Here is a 17936-nt window from a genome sequence, read left to right on the forward strand (position 1 = left end):
AACCCGCAGATTGTATACAATATCAAACTATATGGTGGGATTAAAAGGATTTTGATGAGCTAACAATCCTTCCCATTTTCATTCATAACTGTAGGTTACTTTTATCATTGATATGGTCATATGTATAAATTAACTGTTTACAAAACTTTTTGAATTTTTAAAATACTATGGCTTTTCTACCTAAGGAAGGGATTACATTGGCTGTTTTTGGCAAAACTTTTAGGAATTTTGTGGTCCTCAATGCTCTTGAACTTCGTACTTTATTTGACCTGTTTACTTTTTTGGATTTAAGTGTCACTGATGAGTCTTTTGTAGACGAAACACGTGTCTGGCGTAAATACAAAATTTAATCCTGGTATCTATGATGAGTTTATTATCAAGGTCATGCTTGAAACTTAATAATTCTAAAATGAAGTCCTGTGTAGTTTACTATTGTAATGTATGCACTTGTATTGTAAAAGGTAAGTTTGGCAGTGAAAAGTCTAGTGGCAAAGTAAATGTATATTCAGCAAGAAAACATGTTTTAAATTTTATATCAATATGAACCCTACAATACTGAAAGGCTGAGCCGTTTTTTTTTTAAGTAGCTAGCTAACAAGGTTACAAGTCCACATAGGACATGTCATAATACCCATATAACATGATTATGACACATAGAGGACAAGTCTTTGCTCTTACTCCGAATGCCACTTGCTTGCGGGATTGCCGATTTTTTGTAAGCGTGACACGTTTAAGTTATTGTGTCGTGAAAACGGGAAATGAGGTCAAGCGGGACCCGAGAAATGACAAAAAAAATGAGAATTGCTTACGTAAATTGTGTAAGCGGGATACGGGAATCCGACAAAACAGTGAGCGGGATCCGAGTCGGAACCCCCCAATGAGACCCTCTCGCTTGGTGGAGAAGCAGCAAACATCAGTTTTCAAGTCTTTGGTTTGACTCTCCCAAGGATCAAACACACATCCTACAGCACTTGAGGCCCACATGCTACCATAAAGATGCATACTCTAGCCTCTATGAGAATTAGGACTGATGAAATAGAAAGCTATATTGAAAAAAAAACATGAAGGCATGAATGGTGTGAAAATAAAAATATAAAAAAACTACAATGACATATCATTTAATGACTCAAAGATTTTATACTGTAGACATAGCATCAAAACAATATCAAAATTACACTGAATGACTCATACATTTCATATTTCAATATACAAAATGACATACAAAAAAACAGCTCCATAATAAGACTGGATATGTAAGGAATTGGATGTGTTGTACAATGTCTAAAACTGTTCATACACATACAAACATACAATTAAGGAGATGACATAATTGATTTGTGGGCATTAATTGCAAAATTGATGGTATCAAAAATTGAGGTTACTGGTAATGAATCAGTTTGAAAGATAACTACTGTAAATTCAGTAATTATTGCAATGTTTTTATTATTGTGAAAAATGTGACAGGGTTACAATAGCAATATTTTAACTCACATTTTGATTTTTTTTATGAATAAAACAGTATTTTTCTCAATATCTCAAAAATTGAAATTGCATTTTAGTCTTGAATGACAAAATTGCAATAATGAATGCACACAATAATATCTGAATTTACAGTTTATATTTTTAAATCATTTACTCTACTTTTGGCTTGCATGCACATTTTCTTACCATCCATTGTGGAATTAGTGTCATGATATTTGTGGTGTTGACAAAATTCAAAATGAACATTACATAAGAATTACCATATACACACATGTACCACTAACATGAACGTTATTTACACACATCAAAATGTATAGATGAAAAATAGAATAGTATAATGTATTTTTTTTAATTTTTCCCTATAATAATTAATTGCAGCTGGAATGGACATGAAGATTATTGGTTTACAAAGCATTCAATATACAAACTACACAAACAGTTAATAACTTACAAGAAAATAATAGCATCGCACAGTTAATTCCAAAGATCAATAAGTATTGCACTAAAACATACAACAGTAATATCAATTCAACTATTAAATTTTCTTGTAAATAAATGCCCTCATTTTAAGAACACAGTCCGAGTCGCAAAAGGTAAAATGAAATAATGGGTTAAATGCTTTCCAACATGTAATTCCATGTATCTATCCTACTTCCTGCATCAGTCTAAAATGAGTTTTTTTTGGTATATAGACTTAGCTCGGGTTGTTTTTTAATGAATCGATTACAATGGTTTACTTGGTGGTAGTTGGTGTAAATAGGGTCATTGGACAATCAGCTCTTACTGTGATATAATAAAATCAGCACTGTGACATGAGGAAATGCAGGAATTTTAAAGAAATTTATTAATGAAGAACCTAGAATTTCAATATTGACTTTAGAAACTGTAAAATAAGAGTTTCAATTGTCAATGTGTTCACTAAAAGATCAGAAAATAGGTATAACATTTCAAAAATGATTTCAATAAATTTGGGGGGAAAAGTGTGTATAATTACTATTTTATTTTGGTTTTTAAATAGTAAGTGCCAAAACTTTTGATAAAGTTGGAATTAGCTTGCATAATACATGTCATAAGATGGTTTTCTGTTTATATATTCTTCAATCAAAACATCACTAACATTAACATTAATGAAGAGATCTGTTCACTGTACTATATGTTATATACAATTTTTTTTCATTTCCAGGCTTTGTTCAAAGCTTTTCGAGCTGCTAGTTTCTGAGTAATAAGTGTAACTAAAATCATTGCCAGCATCACTAATGATATCAAATAAAAGTCAAAATCTTCTTTTAGTACATCAAACATCTTTGAGGGTTGCACTCTTGTAAAAAATAAATCTGAAAAACAAATTAAAAATTATTCAGCAAATAAGACAGTTATTTATCTGAATATTTATTTTTAATGACTAAAAGTGAATTTTAGACCATTAATTACTATTTTTTATTTTTATTTTTATATTTATATATAGAAGAAAGGCAATTCTTCAGTAAATACATATCATGACTCTATACAATTACATAATGAATTTGTTAGAAAATGCAATGCTTGATTTTGATTAGTTAAACCATTTGGAAAAAAATAACTTTTTATGATAGATTTTGATAGTTTCTGTTTAATTCTTTCCCCAACTACTTTATTAAAGACTCAGGATTAAGAGCTTAGAATATTGCATAGTAATGCTTAGTTGTGTTAAAAAGATTCCTCTATGATAATTGAATTTTAATCACCATAACAATAGCTTATACTTGAATTAAAGTTAGATTCCAGATTCCACGGGTTATGAATGTAGGCCATTTTAGATATACTCTGGTTATCTTGACTTACCTAACCCATATGCTAATACTAGAGAGGTAGACTCCAGGCCAGCTGGTGATGTATGTATGCCTACTATGTTATATATACTCTGGTTATAGTTAATTATAGCTTCTGTTGATACAGGCAGTTCTGGTATATAAGGTATAATTCCTTCCTCCCTGAAAAATAACATATACATGTACCATGTTTCAATTAAATCCACTTATTTTTTTCATATATTAAATGTTGATGAAAATTATAAAATATCTGAAGGCATTGTATAAATTAAAGTCTGATAAAAATAGATAATAAAATTTTGAAGTCCAAACACTTTAATTCCACCAAACTCAGATCAAAAATGAAACTTGATCTGCAATTACATAAATTACCAGACACAAGTTGGTTCCTTTTTCCTTTTTCCTTTTTCGATATTCAAATTTTGAAAAATATTACAAGTCCAAACTGAATTTTTTTTTTCTTAAAATTTTTTTTTCCTCAAATTTTTTTTTTCCTCAAAATTTTTTTTTCCTCAAAATTTTTTTTCCTCAAATTTTTTTTTCCTCAATTTTTTTTCCCTCAAAAATTTTTTCCTCAATATTTTTCCTCAAAAAGTTTTTCTTCAAATTTTTTTTTCGTTTCCTTATTCGTTTTCCTTTTCATTTTTTGATTATCATCCTTATTCGATTTCCATTTCCTTATTCGATTTTCATTTCCTTATTGGGTTTCTTCTTCCTTTTTCAATATTCATTTCCTTTTTCGATTTCTATTTCCTTATTCGGTTTCTATTTCCTTATTGAATTTTCATTTCCTTATTCGATTTCCATTTCCTTATTCGATTTTCATTTCCTTTTTTGGTCTCTATTTCCTTATTCGGTTTCTATTTCCTTATTCGGTTTCTTTTTCCTAATTGGATTTTTGTTTCCTTATTCGATTTCCATTTCCTTATTCGATTTTCATTTCCTAATTCGGTTTCTTTTTCCTTTTTCAATATTCATTTCCTTATTCGGTTTATATTTCCTTATTCAGTTTCTATTTCCTTATTGGATTTTCATTTCCTTATTCGGTTTCTATTTCCTTATTCGGTTTCTATTTCCCAATTGGATTTTTGTTTCCTTATTCGATTTCCATTTCCTTATTCGATTTTCATTTCCTAATTTGGTTTCTTTTTCCTTTTTCAATATTCATTTCCTTATTCGGTTTCTATTTCCTTATTCAGTTTCTATTTCCTTATTGGATTTTCATTTCCTTATTCGGTTTCCATTTCCTTTTTCGGTATTCAAATTTTGAAAAATATTACAAGTCCAAACTGAATTTTTTTTTTCCTTCAAAATTTTTTTTCCTCAAAATTTTTTTTTCCTCAAAATTTTTTTTCCTCAAATTTTTTTTTTCCTCAATTTTTTTTTTTTTCCTTAAATTTTTTTTTTCCTCAAACTTTTTTTTTCCTCAAATTTTTTTATTCCTCAATTTTTTTTCCTCAAAATTTTTTTTCCTCACAATATTTTTCCTCAAAGAGTTTTTCTTCAGATTTTTTTTTCGTTTCCTTATTCGTTTTTGTTTTCCTTTTTCGATTATCATCCTTATTCGATACCATTTCCTTATTCGATTTTCATTTCCTTATTCGGTTTCTTCTTCCTTTTTCAATATTCATCTCCTTTTTTGATTTCTATTTCCTTATTCGGTTTCTATTTCCTTATTGGATTTTCATTTTCATTTCCTTATTCGATTTCCATTTCCTTATTCGATTTTCATTTCCTTATTCGGTTTCTTTTTCCTTTTTCAATATTCATTTCCTTTTTCGGTTTCTATTTCCTTATTGGATTTTCATTTCCTTTTTCAATTTCCATTTCCTTATTTGATTTGTACTTCCTTATTCGGTTTATTTTTATTTTTTCCATATTCATTTCCTTTTTCGGTTTCTATTTCCTTATTCGGTTTCTATTTCCGTATTGGATTTTCATTTCCTTATTCGATTTCCATTTCCTTATTCGATTTTCATTTCCTTATTCGTTTTTTGTTTCCTTTTTCAATATTTATTTCCTTTTTCGGTTTCTATTTCCTTATTCGGTTTCTATTTCCTTATTGGATTTTCATTTCCTTATTGGATTTTCGTTTCCTTATTCGATTTCCATTTCCTTATTCGATTTTCATTTCCTTATTCGGTTTCTTTTTCTTTTTTCAATATTCATTTCCTTTTTCGGTTTCTATTTCCTTATTCGGTTTCTATTTCCTTATTGGATTTTCATTTCCTTATTGGATTTTCGTTGCCTTATTCGATTTCCATTTCCTTATTTGATTTGTACTTCCTTATTCGGTTTATTTTTATTTTTTCAATATTCATTTCCTTTTTCGGTTTCTATTTCCTTATTCGGTTTCTATTTCCTTATTGGATTTTCATTTCCTTATTCGTTTTTTTTTCCTTTTTCAATATTCATTTCCTTTTTCGGTTTCTATTTCCTTTTTCGGTTTCTATTTCCTTATTCGGTTTCTATTTCCTTATTGGATTTTCGTTTCCTTATTCGATTTCCATTTCCTTATTCGATTTTCATTTCCTTATTCGGTTTCTTTTTCTTTTTTCAATATTCATTTCCTTTTTCGGTTTCTATTTCCTTATTCAGTTTCTATTTCCTTATTGGATTTTCATTTCCTATTCGATTTTCATTTCCTTATTCGGTTTCTTTTTTCTTTTCCAATATTCATTTCCTTTTTCGGTTTCTATTTCCTTTTTCGATTTTCATTTCCTTATTCGGTTTCCATTTCCTTTTTTCGATATTCAAATTTTGAATGTGTTCTCCACATGAGACCAAATGACACAGAAATAAACAACTATAATAGATCACCGTGCGGCCTTCAACATTGAACAAAGCCCATCCCGCATAGTCCGCTTTAAAAATCTCCGAAATGTCAAGTGCTAACAAATTTCAAACAAGAAAACTGACGGCCTAATTTATGTACAAAATATGAACGAAAAACAAATATGTAACACAGCAACAAACGAGAACCACTGAATTAATTTACAGTTTCCTGACTTGGGATAGGCACATATACATACATAATGTGGCGGCGTTAAACATGTAACTTTGACAGTGGTGTAACAGTACAACATAAGAGCGAACTATAAAAATCAGTTGAAAAAGACTTAAGCCTGACTTAACTCAGATCATGAGATACAAATAGAAATACACCTTGCTAAAACACAGAGTGTACGTGGCCTGGTACATATCTGAGAGTTTTTCCAGTTATTAACAGCTAGTTCAAAGCCAAAAACAAATAATAAACGAAATCATGCATCCCAGACTAAATAATTAATCTTCATAGAATTAAAAAGACTACAATAATTATTAATTAAATTGTACTGACATTGTATTCTTTAAATATCTTATAAACGATCGCGATCTTTTAATTGAAGCTTTCCTTCCACTTTTATTGGTAAAATATCGCATACGTGTGTATTACGATTTATTTTGAAAATGCTGAAAATATATTGATTGATTGATTGTTGGTTTCTCAACGTTCAGTGGCAAATATTTCATGAATATTCAGGACGAGAACAATTTAACAATAAATACAATAGGTAGGTCTCGTAATAATTGAGGCCATCCGGGATGATGATCAGGGAAATTTTGACTGCCACAGGAAGATGAGGGTATATTGGATAGGTACATGAATTTTGCCTTGCATCAGGTAACCTACGAATTCTCAAAGAGTTGTTGTAAGGGTTCTTAACGTACAAAGAGCATGACTTTCTCTTAACACGAGGCATCAGACTTAACTTCCCCATTCTGACCGGACATGACTACATACTTGATACATCCCGCACAGCCAAACGGAAGCTCGACTTTGGCAAGCATTTTACTGCCGGTCGAGAGAAGACCAAGTGGCCATATTTCTATTCCCCAGTCACCCCTGGGGTCAGCAAATATTTGAAAAGTAGACACAATGAACTTCAATTTTTAAATAACTTACAATATTAAATTAAATAAAAAAAGAATGGGAAGAATTGATACTCATAATGTAGTTAAAAGTTTGTTGATTACTGCTGCGGTATATGATTAATAGACATGCTATTACAGGTCTATATGGTTGAATATTTCTATCTTAAATATGTATTTGTTTCTAATAAAATGCATAGTTTCAGCTTTCGCGTATGCAGTACGCATATGTTGTACTATGTTGAAGATGAAACTCACAATTGGTTAATTTAATAGACCTTCACAGGCCTTGTTTCACAGTTGTAATACAACTTCTAGAAGTTTTTAACGACCTTGACTGGCTATTAAAACATCCAATTGTTGTATTAGAATTGTGAATTTAAAACATCTTCACAGTCCTTGTTACACATTTGTATTAAAAAAGGTTTTGTATTTATGTTTATCATAATATACATTTTCAATAAGGCCAATTTTATATGTTAAAATAGCTCTTATTCTATCATGGTTTTGAAAGCCTACCCCAAAAAATTGCCAACTTATTCAATTTAAACTGTTGTATCTGTATAACAGGCGATTATTTGAAAAAAATATGAAAATATTTTATTTTTAGCTTGTTTATGTCTGTGCAATTTCAAGGGAAATAAATCTTAATCACAAACCGTTCGTTGCAACGGTTACTACTTGCAACGGTTGTTTGAAAGCATAATCGAGTACACACCATGTCGTTTGTTATGAACGTTGCGAAATATATTGATTATATACCTTTTGTTCCTCTCTTAATACGCTTTCGAATGAGGTATACAGTTTATCTGTAAATACGGGCTGAAGGGTAAAAGCAGTCCATTCAATTATACAAAATATCCATTTCATTATTCAAAATTGGCTATTCCTTAATTTTCACGCGTGTTTTGTCATTTAGGTCCTCCGTAACCCCTCTAATGGTCATTGCTGCACAATCAACTTGTTATATCTTTAATCAGAGGATGAAGAATAGCAAAGGGCCAGAGAAAATAAAAAAGGACAACGTAGAGTATTTTAATTTTGATATATATATATATGTTTTGGTATTCAGGTTGTCCATACATGGAATTTTTTTTTTTAAATAGTTAAGAAAAGCCATAAGTTTATATCCTCCGAAACTAAATAAATAAATGAAATTAAAGATTTACAGAGTGTTTTTTTATAATAATTTGAATGATCGTTTGATAACACTAAAATGACGAATTTAAAAATACGGAATTTAGCTACAGTGTCAGTTATTTTTATTTCACTATTCACCGCTCCAACTTGAATAATGAAACCTAAACTATTTCATCATTCATTACTTAACATTGAATAGTGAACTAGTTCATTATTCATTATTGAATTTTGAATAATGAATAATGAATAATGGACGTACTTCAGCGCGGTAAAAATGAGAAGTATGATGGATTTTTTTTCTGTGCCCGGTAAAAAGACCACCTACATAATGTAGTGTTCTAGTACTTCCCAGATCTATGGACAAACCGACAGGCAGGACGGAACACTCTTAGTTGATCATATGTACATACCACCTAAAACTTCATTTTTGAGGGATTATATATATACATACAACCTATAGTAACTTACCCTGTATTTCACTTTAAATGTGTCTCGTTTTATACTAATGTATAGCTGAAATAGTCGGACAATCCATGACAGATTTTGCCAAGTAGCCTTTGCCAGCTGTTCATATTAAATTGTTCATATTGCCTCGCATATGTGTGTCTTCTATGCCACATACAACTGTGACGATATTGACTTTAGCAAACAATTCTGCTCAAACCGGTGCTAGGGACTGTCTTTCAACTTTCATTGAAACGAGAATGATTTCTCTGTTTAAAAGATCTCAATGTATTTGTCAACAGAACAGCAATAAAGACGCTGTTTCTTTACTGCAAATGTATTGTGTATATGTCTTGATTTTGATGTCGGGCAAACTTATGAAAGAAAACGGAAACACAAAAATCAGTATTTTTTTTTAATTTGTTAAGGCGCATAACCCTAGAATGGTATAAATGACGCCACCAAAATTCAAATGTGATCTGTATTTTGTTGTAATACGGATTGTGTATAAGTTTCTTAACATTTTGTTGAGGCAAACTCAAGAACGGAAACTAATTTCTTGACGTACGCACATACACACAGACAAAGCTGGAAAAACTTAATGCCCCCTCCACTATAAGTCATATTTCATTGAATAACCCGATGTTTTCATCACTTAGTAACGATAATTGCTATCTATATCCTATTCTTTTTTATTTATATAAAGTTCCGGAAAACATTTCCCTAACCGATATTAATCAGAGTCTTTTAAATAACTAGAAGGAATTCCGATCTATATATAGAATATTATTGACCTGGCTACTGAGGTCATTTGTCGCTTCTGTAAAAGGAGTAAAAAACGGGGCATGTAATATCAAAATCGGGAATACGCTGGCATTTCATAATCTATCATGTATTGTTACGTAGGGACATTTGTTCTTACGAAACAGCTTATAAATGCACATCTTATACAGGGACAGATCCAGCCATTTTAAAAAGGGGGCGGGTTCCAACTATATGTCCCTATTCAAATGCATTGATCGGCCGAAAAAGGGAGGTTCTAGCCCCCGGAACCCCCTTCTGGATCCGCCACTGTTACAACATTTTGAAGTCTCATATAGACTTTCCAGTTCGTTTTTCATTGTATACTAGAAAGATCTCATTTTTGTCTGAATTGGTGAACCCTTTTTTAACGATAAAGAGTAATAAGGAAATGAAAATTTAATAAGGAAATAGAAACTGAATAAAGAAATAGAAACCCAATAAGGAAATGGAAATCTAATATTATAACAATGAAATAAAAACCCAATAAGGAAATAGAAACCGAAAAAAGGAATGAAAATCGAATAAGGAAAAAGTTACCGAATAAGGAAATGAAAATTGAATTAGGAAATAGAAACCGAATAAGGAAATGAAAATTGAATAAGGAAATAGACACCAAATAAGAAAATAGAAACCAAATAAGTAAAAAGTTACCGAATAAGGAAATGAAAATCGAATAAGGAAAAAGAAACCGAATAAGGAATGTTATTACATTGGTTGCAATGAATAACATTGATTTCCCAGTTAAATAAAAACCGACAATTTCACATGTGAAATAAACATGGTTATTTCACTCTCTGACGTCATACAATAATAGGCGTTGTCAAGACGTCGATAACGTCGGATCAAAACAAATTGTGAATGCGTAGGAAAAACATATTGTTCTTTACATTTCTAACATTAATTTCTTTTAAAAAAGCCATTAGCCAATGTAATAAAAAGTATAACTAATCACCGTATTTGAATATCAAAAATAAGACAACTTGTGACCGAACGCCGCTATGGATTAAACTCGTGCTGCGCACTCGTTTAATCCATGCGTCGTTCGGTCACGCGTTGTCTTATTTTTGATATACAAATACGGCGATTCGTTATACTATAAATAATCGAAAAAGGAAAAAGAAAACGAATAAGGAAACGAAAAAAACTTTTTGAGGAAAAATATTTTGAGGAAAAAAAATTTTGAGGAAAAAAAAATTTTGGAAAAAAATTTTGAGGAAAAAAAAAATTTGAGGAAAACAAATTTTGAGGAAAAAAAATTTTGAAGGAAAAAAAAAATCAGTTTGGACTTTTTGAATTTGAATATCGAAAAAGGAAATGGAAACTGAATAAGGAAATGAAAATCGAAAAAGGAAATAGAAACCGAAAAAGGAAATGAATATTGGAAAAGGAAAAAGAAACCGAATAAGGAAATGAAAATCGAATAAGGAAATGAAAATCCTTTAAGGAAATAGAAACTGAATAAGGAAATAGAAACCGAATAAGGAAATAGAAACCGAAAAAGGAAATGAATATTGAAAAAGGAAAAAGAAATCGAATTAGGAAATGAAAATCGAATAAGGAAATGGAAATCATATAAGGAAACGAAAATCCAATAAGGAAATAGAAACCGAATAAGGAAATAGACACCGAAAAAGGAAATGAATATTGAAAAAGGAAAAAGAAACCGATTAAGGAAATTAAAGCAAACCATTTAAGGAAATGGAAATTGAATAAGAAAATGAAAATCCAATAAGGAAATAGAAACCGAATAAGGAAATAGAAACACAAAAAAGGAAATAGAAACATAAAAAGGAAATGAATATTGAAAAAGGAAAAAGAAATTGAATTAGCAAATAGAAACCGAATAAGGAAATAGGAACCAAATAAGGAAATAGAAACTAAAAAATGAAATGAATATTGAAAAGAGAAAAAGAAACCGAATGAGGAAATGAAAATCGAATAAGGAAATGGAAATCGAATAAGGAAATGAAAATCCAATAAGGAAATAGAAACCGAATAAGGAAATAGAAACCGAAAAAGGAAATGAATATTGAAAAAGGAAAAAGAAACCAAATAAGGAAATGAAATTCGAATAAGGAAATGGAAATTGAATAAGGAAATGAAAATCCAATAAGGAAATAAGGAAATGAAATTCGAATAAGGAAATTGAAATTGAATAAGGAAATGAAAATCCAATAAGGAAATAGAAACCGAATAAGGAAATAGAAACCGAAAAAAGGAAATGAATATTGAAAAAGGAAAAAGAAACCGAATAAGGAAATGAAAATCCAATAAGGAAATAGAAACCGAATAAGGAAATAGAAACCGAAAAAGGAAATGAATATTGAAAAAGGAAAAAGAAACCAAATAAGGAAATGAAATTCGAATAAGGAAATGGAAATTGAATAAGGAAATGAAAATCCAATAAGGAAATAAGGAAATGAAATTCGAATAAGGAAATTGAAATTGAATAAGGAAATGAAAATCCAATAAGGAAATAGAAACCGAATAAGGAAATAGAAACCGAAAAAAGGAAATGAATATTGAAAAAGGAAAAAGAAACCGAATAAGGAAATGAAAATCTAATAAGGAAATAGAAACTGAAAAAGGAAATGAATATTGGAAAAGGAAAAAGAAACCGAATAAGGAAATGAAAATCGAATAAGGAAATGGAAATGGAATAAGGAAATGAAAATCCAATAAGGAAATAAGGAAATGAAATTCGAATAAGGAAATTGAAATTGAATAAGGAAATGAAAATCCAATAAGGAAATAGAAACCGAATAAGGAAATAGAAACCGAAAAAAGGAAATGAATATTGAAAAAGGAAAAAGAAACCGAATAAGGAAATGAAAATCTAATAAGGAAATAGAAACCGAAAAAAGGAAATGAATATTGAAAAAGGAAAAAGAAACCGAATAAGGAAATGAAAATCTAATAAGGAAATAGAAACTGAAAAAGGAAATGAATATTGGAAAAGGAAAAAGAAACCGAATAAGGAAATGAAAATCGAATAAGGAAATGGAAATGGAATAAGGAAATGAAAATCCAATAAGGAAATAAGGAAATGAAATTCGAATAAGGAAATTGAAATTGAATAAGGAAATGAAAATCCAATAAGGAAATAGAAACCGAATAAGGAAATAGAAACCGAAAAAAGGAAATGAATATTGAAAAAGGAAAAAGAAACCGAATAAGGAAATGAAAATCTAATAAGGAAATAGAAACTGAAAAAGGAAATGAATATTGGAAAAGGAAAAAGAAACCGAATGAGGAAATGAAAATCGAATAAGGAAATGGAAATGGAATAAGGAAATGAAAATCCAATAAGGAAATACAAACCGAATCAGGAAATAGAAACCGAAAAAGGAAATGAATATTGAAAAAGGAAAAAGAAACCGAATAAGGAAATGAAATTCGAATAAGGAAATGAAAATCCAACAAGGAAATAGAAACCGAATAAGGCAATAGAAACCGAAAAAAGGAAATGAATATTGAAAAAGGAAAAAGAAACTGAATAAGGAAATGAAAATCCAATAAGGAAATAGAAACTGAATAAGGAAATAAAAACCGAATAAGGAAATGAAAATCGAATAAGGAAAAAGAAACCGAATAAGGAATGATAATCGAAAAAGGAAAAAGAAAACGAATAAGGAAACGAAAAAAAATTTTGAAGAAAAACTTTTTGAGGAAAAATATTTAGAGGAAAAAGAAAATTTGAGGAAAAAAAAATTTGAGGAAAAAAAAATTGAGGAAAAAAAATATTTGAGGAAAAAAAATTTTAGGAAAAAAAATTTTGAAGGAAAAAAAAAATTCAGTTTGGACTTGTAATATTTTTCAAAATTTGAATATCGAAAAAGGAAATGGAAACCGAATAAGGAAATGAAAATCGAAAAAGGAAATAGAAACCGAATAAGGAAATAGAAACCGAAAAAGGAAATGAATATTGAAAAAGGAAAAAGAAACCGAATAAGGAAAAAGAAACTGAATAAGGAAATGGAAATTGAATAAGGAAATGAAAATCCAATAAGGAAATAGAAACCAAATAAGGAAATAGAAACCGAAAAAGGGAATGAATATTGAAAAAGGAAAAAGAAACCGAATTAGGAAATGAAAATCGAATAAGGAAATGGAAATCGAATAAGGAAACGAAAATCCAATTAGGAAATAGAAACCGAATAAGGAAATAGAAACCGAAAAAGGAAATGAATATTGAAAAAGGAAAAAGAAACCGAATAAGGAAATGAAAATGAAAATCGAATAAGGAAATGGAAATCGAATAAGGAAATGAAAATCCAATAAGGAAATAGAAACTGAATAAGGAAATAGAAACCGAATAAGGAAATGAATATTGAAAAAGGAAAAAGAAACCAAATTAGGAAATGAAAATCGAATAAGGAAACGAAAATCCAATTAGGAAATAGAAACCGAATAAGGAAATAGAAACCGAATAAGGAAATAGAAACCGAAAAGGAAAATAATATTGAAAAAGGAAAAAGAAACCGAATAAGGAAATGAAAATCGAATAAGGAAATGGAAATCGAATAAGGAAATGAAAATCCAATAAGGAAATAGAAACCGAATAAGGAATTAGAAACTGAAAAAGGAAATGAATATTGAAAAAGGAAGAAGAAACTGAATAAGGAAATGAAAATCGAATAAGGAAATGAAAATCGAATAAGGAAATGGAAATCGAATAAGGATGATAATCGAAAAAGAAAAAAGAAAACGAATAAGGAAATGAAAAAAAATTTGAAGAAAAATTTTTTTTGAGGAAAAATATTTCGAGGAAAAAAAAAATTTGAGGAAAAAAAATTTTGAGGAAAAACAAATTGAGGAAAAAAATTTTGAGGAAAAAAAATTTTGAGGAAAAAAAAAAAATTTGAGGAAAAAAATTTGAAGGAAAAAAAATTTTAGGGAAAAAAAATTTGAAGGAAAAAAAAATTCAGTTTGGACTTGTAATATTTTTCAAAATTTGAATATCGAAAAAGGAAAAAGGAAAAAGGAACCAACTTGTGTCTGGTACATAAATTATCATTATACAAAAATGTGCCAAATATCAGCCAAAACCATGTCAAAAAAGCAATGAAAACATCTAGACAAAATTATGTTTATACCAATTTTAACTCAGTGCTCAAAAGACATTAAAACCAAATATTGCTTCTTATCAAACTTTACAAACTCATCATGTGTACATTTGCAATCTGAATCAACACTTATCACAAGAGGATATTAATTAACTTACATTGTTTCCTGTGTTGGTATGACTGGTCGTCTTGGATCTATAAATAGACTTACATTGTTTCCTGTGTTGGTATGACTGGTCGTCTAGGATCTATAAATAGACTTACATTGTTTCCTGTGTTAGTATGACTGGTCGTCTGGGATTTATAAATAGACTTACATTGTTTCCTGAATCGGTATGACTGGTCGTCTTGGATCTATAAATAGACTTACATTGTTTCCTGTGTTAGTATGACTGGTCGTCTGGGATCTATAAATAGACTTACATTGTTTCCTGTGTTAGTATGACTAGTCGTATAGGATCTATAAATAGACTTACATTGTTTCCTGTGTTGGTATGACTGGTCGTCTAGGATCTATAAATAGACTTACATTGTTTCCTGTGTTGGTATGACTGGTCATCTAGGATCTATAAATAGACTTACATTGTTTCCTGTGTTGGTATGACTGGTAGTCTAGGATCTATAAATAGACTTACATTGTTTCCTGTGTCAGTATGACTGGTTGTCTAGGATCTATAAATAGACTAACATTGTTTCCTGTGTCGGTATGACTGGTCGTTTTGGATCTATAAATAGACTTACATTGTTTCCTGTGTTGGTATGACTGGTCGTCTAGGATTTATAAATAGACTTACATTGTTTCCTGTGTCGGTATGACTGGTCGTCTAGGATCTATAAATAGACTTACATTGTTTCCTGTGTTGGTATGACTGGTCGTCTTGGATCTATAAATAGACTTACATTGTTTCCTGTGTTGGTATGACTGGTAGTCTAGGATCTATAAATAGACTTACATTGTTTCCTGTCTCGGTATGACTGGTTGTCTAGGATCTATAAATAGACTAACATTGTTTCCTGTGTCGGTATGACTGGTCGTTTTGGATCTATAAATAGACTTACATTGTTTCCTGTGTTGGTATGACTGGTTGTCTAGGATTTATAAATAGACTTACATTGTTTCCTGTGTCGGTATGACTGGTCGTCTAGGATCTATAAATAGACTTACATTGTTTCCTGTGTTGGGATGACTGGTCGTCTTGGATTTATAATAGTGTTGTCAAATCGTACACTTTTGCCTAACCGGTTACTCGGACAATCGTTCGACCGATTAACCGGTTAACCGGTATAGTTCAGATTGGGGTTTGAAAGCCTTATCAATAGTTAGTACCCTAAAATTTGACAACCTTTCATCCAAGTCATAAATTTACGCTTTTAAAATTTAATATTGTCCTTTTGGCATTATACGGCTTGCTTTGAGGTTTCCTGGCGAAGTTTGATTTTTAATAATCCGATGCACCGTATCAACTATAGCATCTGTACCAACTTAAGATTGAAAAATAAAATAAAACTTCTATATCTCGTAGGATTGAATATGTCTGAAACCAATTATTCTTTTCTTTTCTCTTGTTGTCTCCGAAAATAATGTGGAGTGTTTCAATTTGAAATGATTAATTATAAAAAAGAAGATGTGGTATGATTGCCAATGAGACAATTTTCCACAAGAGACCAAAATGACACAGAAATTAACAACTATAAGTCACCGTACGACCTGTTTCTTTGCTTTGTTTGCTTGTTTCTTTAAGCATGTTACTCGTACTATCACGTATTCATTGAGAACATTCACATTGGTTTGCATTGCACAATTTTTAGTAAGCAATTCGTTTCAAGTAAGACTACGCCTTGCACGACGGAGGTTGCACATTAATTTTATGTTTTTAGGATTAACAATAACAATCAATATACTGGATAATTGATCTGTCTAATTAATTAACACGACGACAATTTGTAGATAAAACATAACTATTTAATGATTTCTATAAAAATATATCAAATCTACCAAAATTGAAAAAAGTCTGGTTAACCGGTTAGCGATTTTGGTATTCGGTATTCGGTTGTTCGAACGGTTAACCGGTTAACCGGTTAACCGTTGACAACACTAATTTATAGACTTATATTGTTTCCTGTGTTGGTATGACTGGTCGACTTGGATCTATAAATAGACTTACATTGTTTCCTGTGTTGGTATGACTGGTCGTCTAGGATCTATAAATAGACTTACATTGTTTCCTGTGTTGGTATGACTGGTCGTCTTGAATCTATAAATAGACTTACATTGTTTCCTGTGTTGGTATGACTGGTCGTCTTAGATCTATAAATAGACTTACATTGTTTCCTGTGTCGGTATGACTGGTCGTCTAGGATCTATAAATGCTTTTGGTAAAGACAGTAGACCTCCATGAACCAATGCAACTGAAAAATAACACTACATTATAATGAATTCCTTATCATGTGTGGTATTGGATAACCACAAAATTGTCATGTTCAATTAAATATAGGTTTTCTTTTGGCTTGATGCAAATTTTGGCTAAACCAAAAAGTCAAATATCACTAAAATATCACTTTTCTTCAATAAATTAGCATCCTCATAATTACAAAAAAAAAACAGATGATGTAAAAAAAAAATTTTTAAAAATCAAGATTCATGTTCATATATATTGTTGCATACAAATCAAGATTCATGTTCATATAAATTGTTGCATACAATTCCAGCTAAATTGTTTTCAAAAATTAGAACCATTACTTACATAATACAGATTTACTAGTGATTCCTTTCTCAGTGATAGTCGTAGCCATTGTGTATATAGGCATTGGTAGTATAAAGGACTGTCTGAGGACCAGTGGTTCGTGTGGAGCAGTATGACTTGAGAAGGCTGTTGAATTACTTTGTTCCTTTCCTTCAAACAGTTCTAATACTGATACTTCTTTCCTTCTACTCTTCTGGTTGTAATAATCATACTAGAAATTAATTAAGCAGATTCTTAGTATATTAATATTGAGGAATTTGGGTATATCCTTTACTTGAATTGAATAAAGATGGGGAAAATAAACTCAACAAATATTATCTCCTTGTAAATCTTGTATAATGATCATGTTAAAAGCTTTATAGTCATTATTATATATCTACTTACTAAAGTAGCTGCACATTTAATTAGTTCATAAACGAACAAAAATTAAAGACATTAAATTTAAAACAAATGTAATAAATTGCTTTGCCGAGCCCAGCTGGATACGACCGCAGAGATCCAACCCTGAACGGTTGGGGCAAAAATGGAATCAATTT

General features: G+C 30.2%; 1 protein-coding gene across 2 annotated transcripts in view; it reads right to left on the bottom strand.

Moving 5' to 3' along the window:
- Positions 1-1102: 1102 nt before the first annotated feature.
- Positions 1103-17936, bottom strand: part of LOC139501078 (ER membrane protein complex subunit 1-like) — a 40720-nt gene continuing 23886 nt past the window's right edge. For both annotated transcript variants that reach the window (XM_071290057.1, XM_071290056.1), the window contains exons 22-25: positions 17401-17611; positions 16981-17065; positions 3304-3452; positions 1103-2816 (exon numbers count right to left, since the gene is read on the bottom strand). In XM_071290057.1, coding sequence (XP_071146158.1) covers positions 2656-2816; positions 3304-3452; positions 16981-17065; positions 17401-17611 — 606 coding nt within the window. In that variant the 3' untranslated portion in view covers positions 1103-2655. The remainder of the gene's footprint in view (positions 2817-3303; positions 3453-16980; positions 17066-17400; positions 17612-17936) is intronic.

Source organism: Mytilus edulis, chromosome 13 (genome assembly GCF_963676685.1).
Source record: "Mytilus edulis chromosome 13, xbMytEdul2.2, whole genome shotgun sequence".
NCBI classification, from domain to species: domain Eukaryota; kingdom Metazoa; phylum Mollusca; class Bivalvia; order Mytilida; family Mytilidae; genus Mytilus; species Mytilus edulis.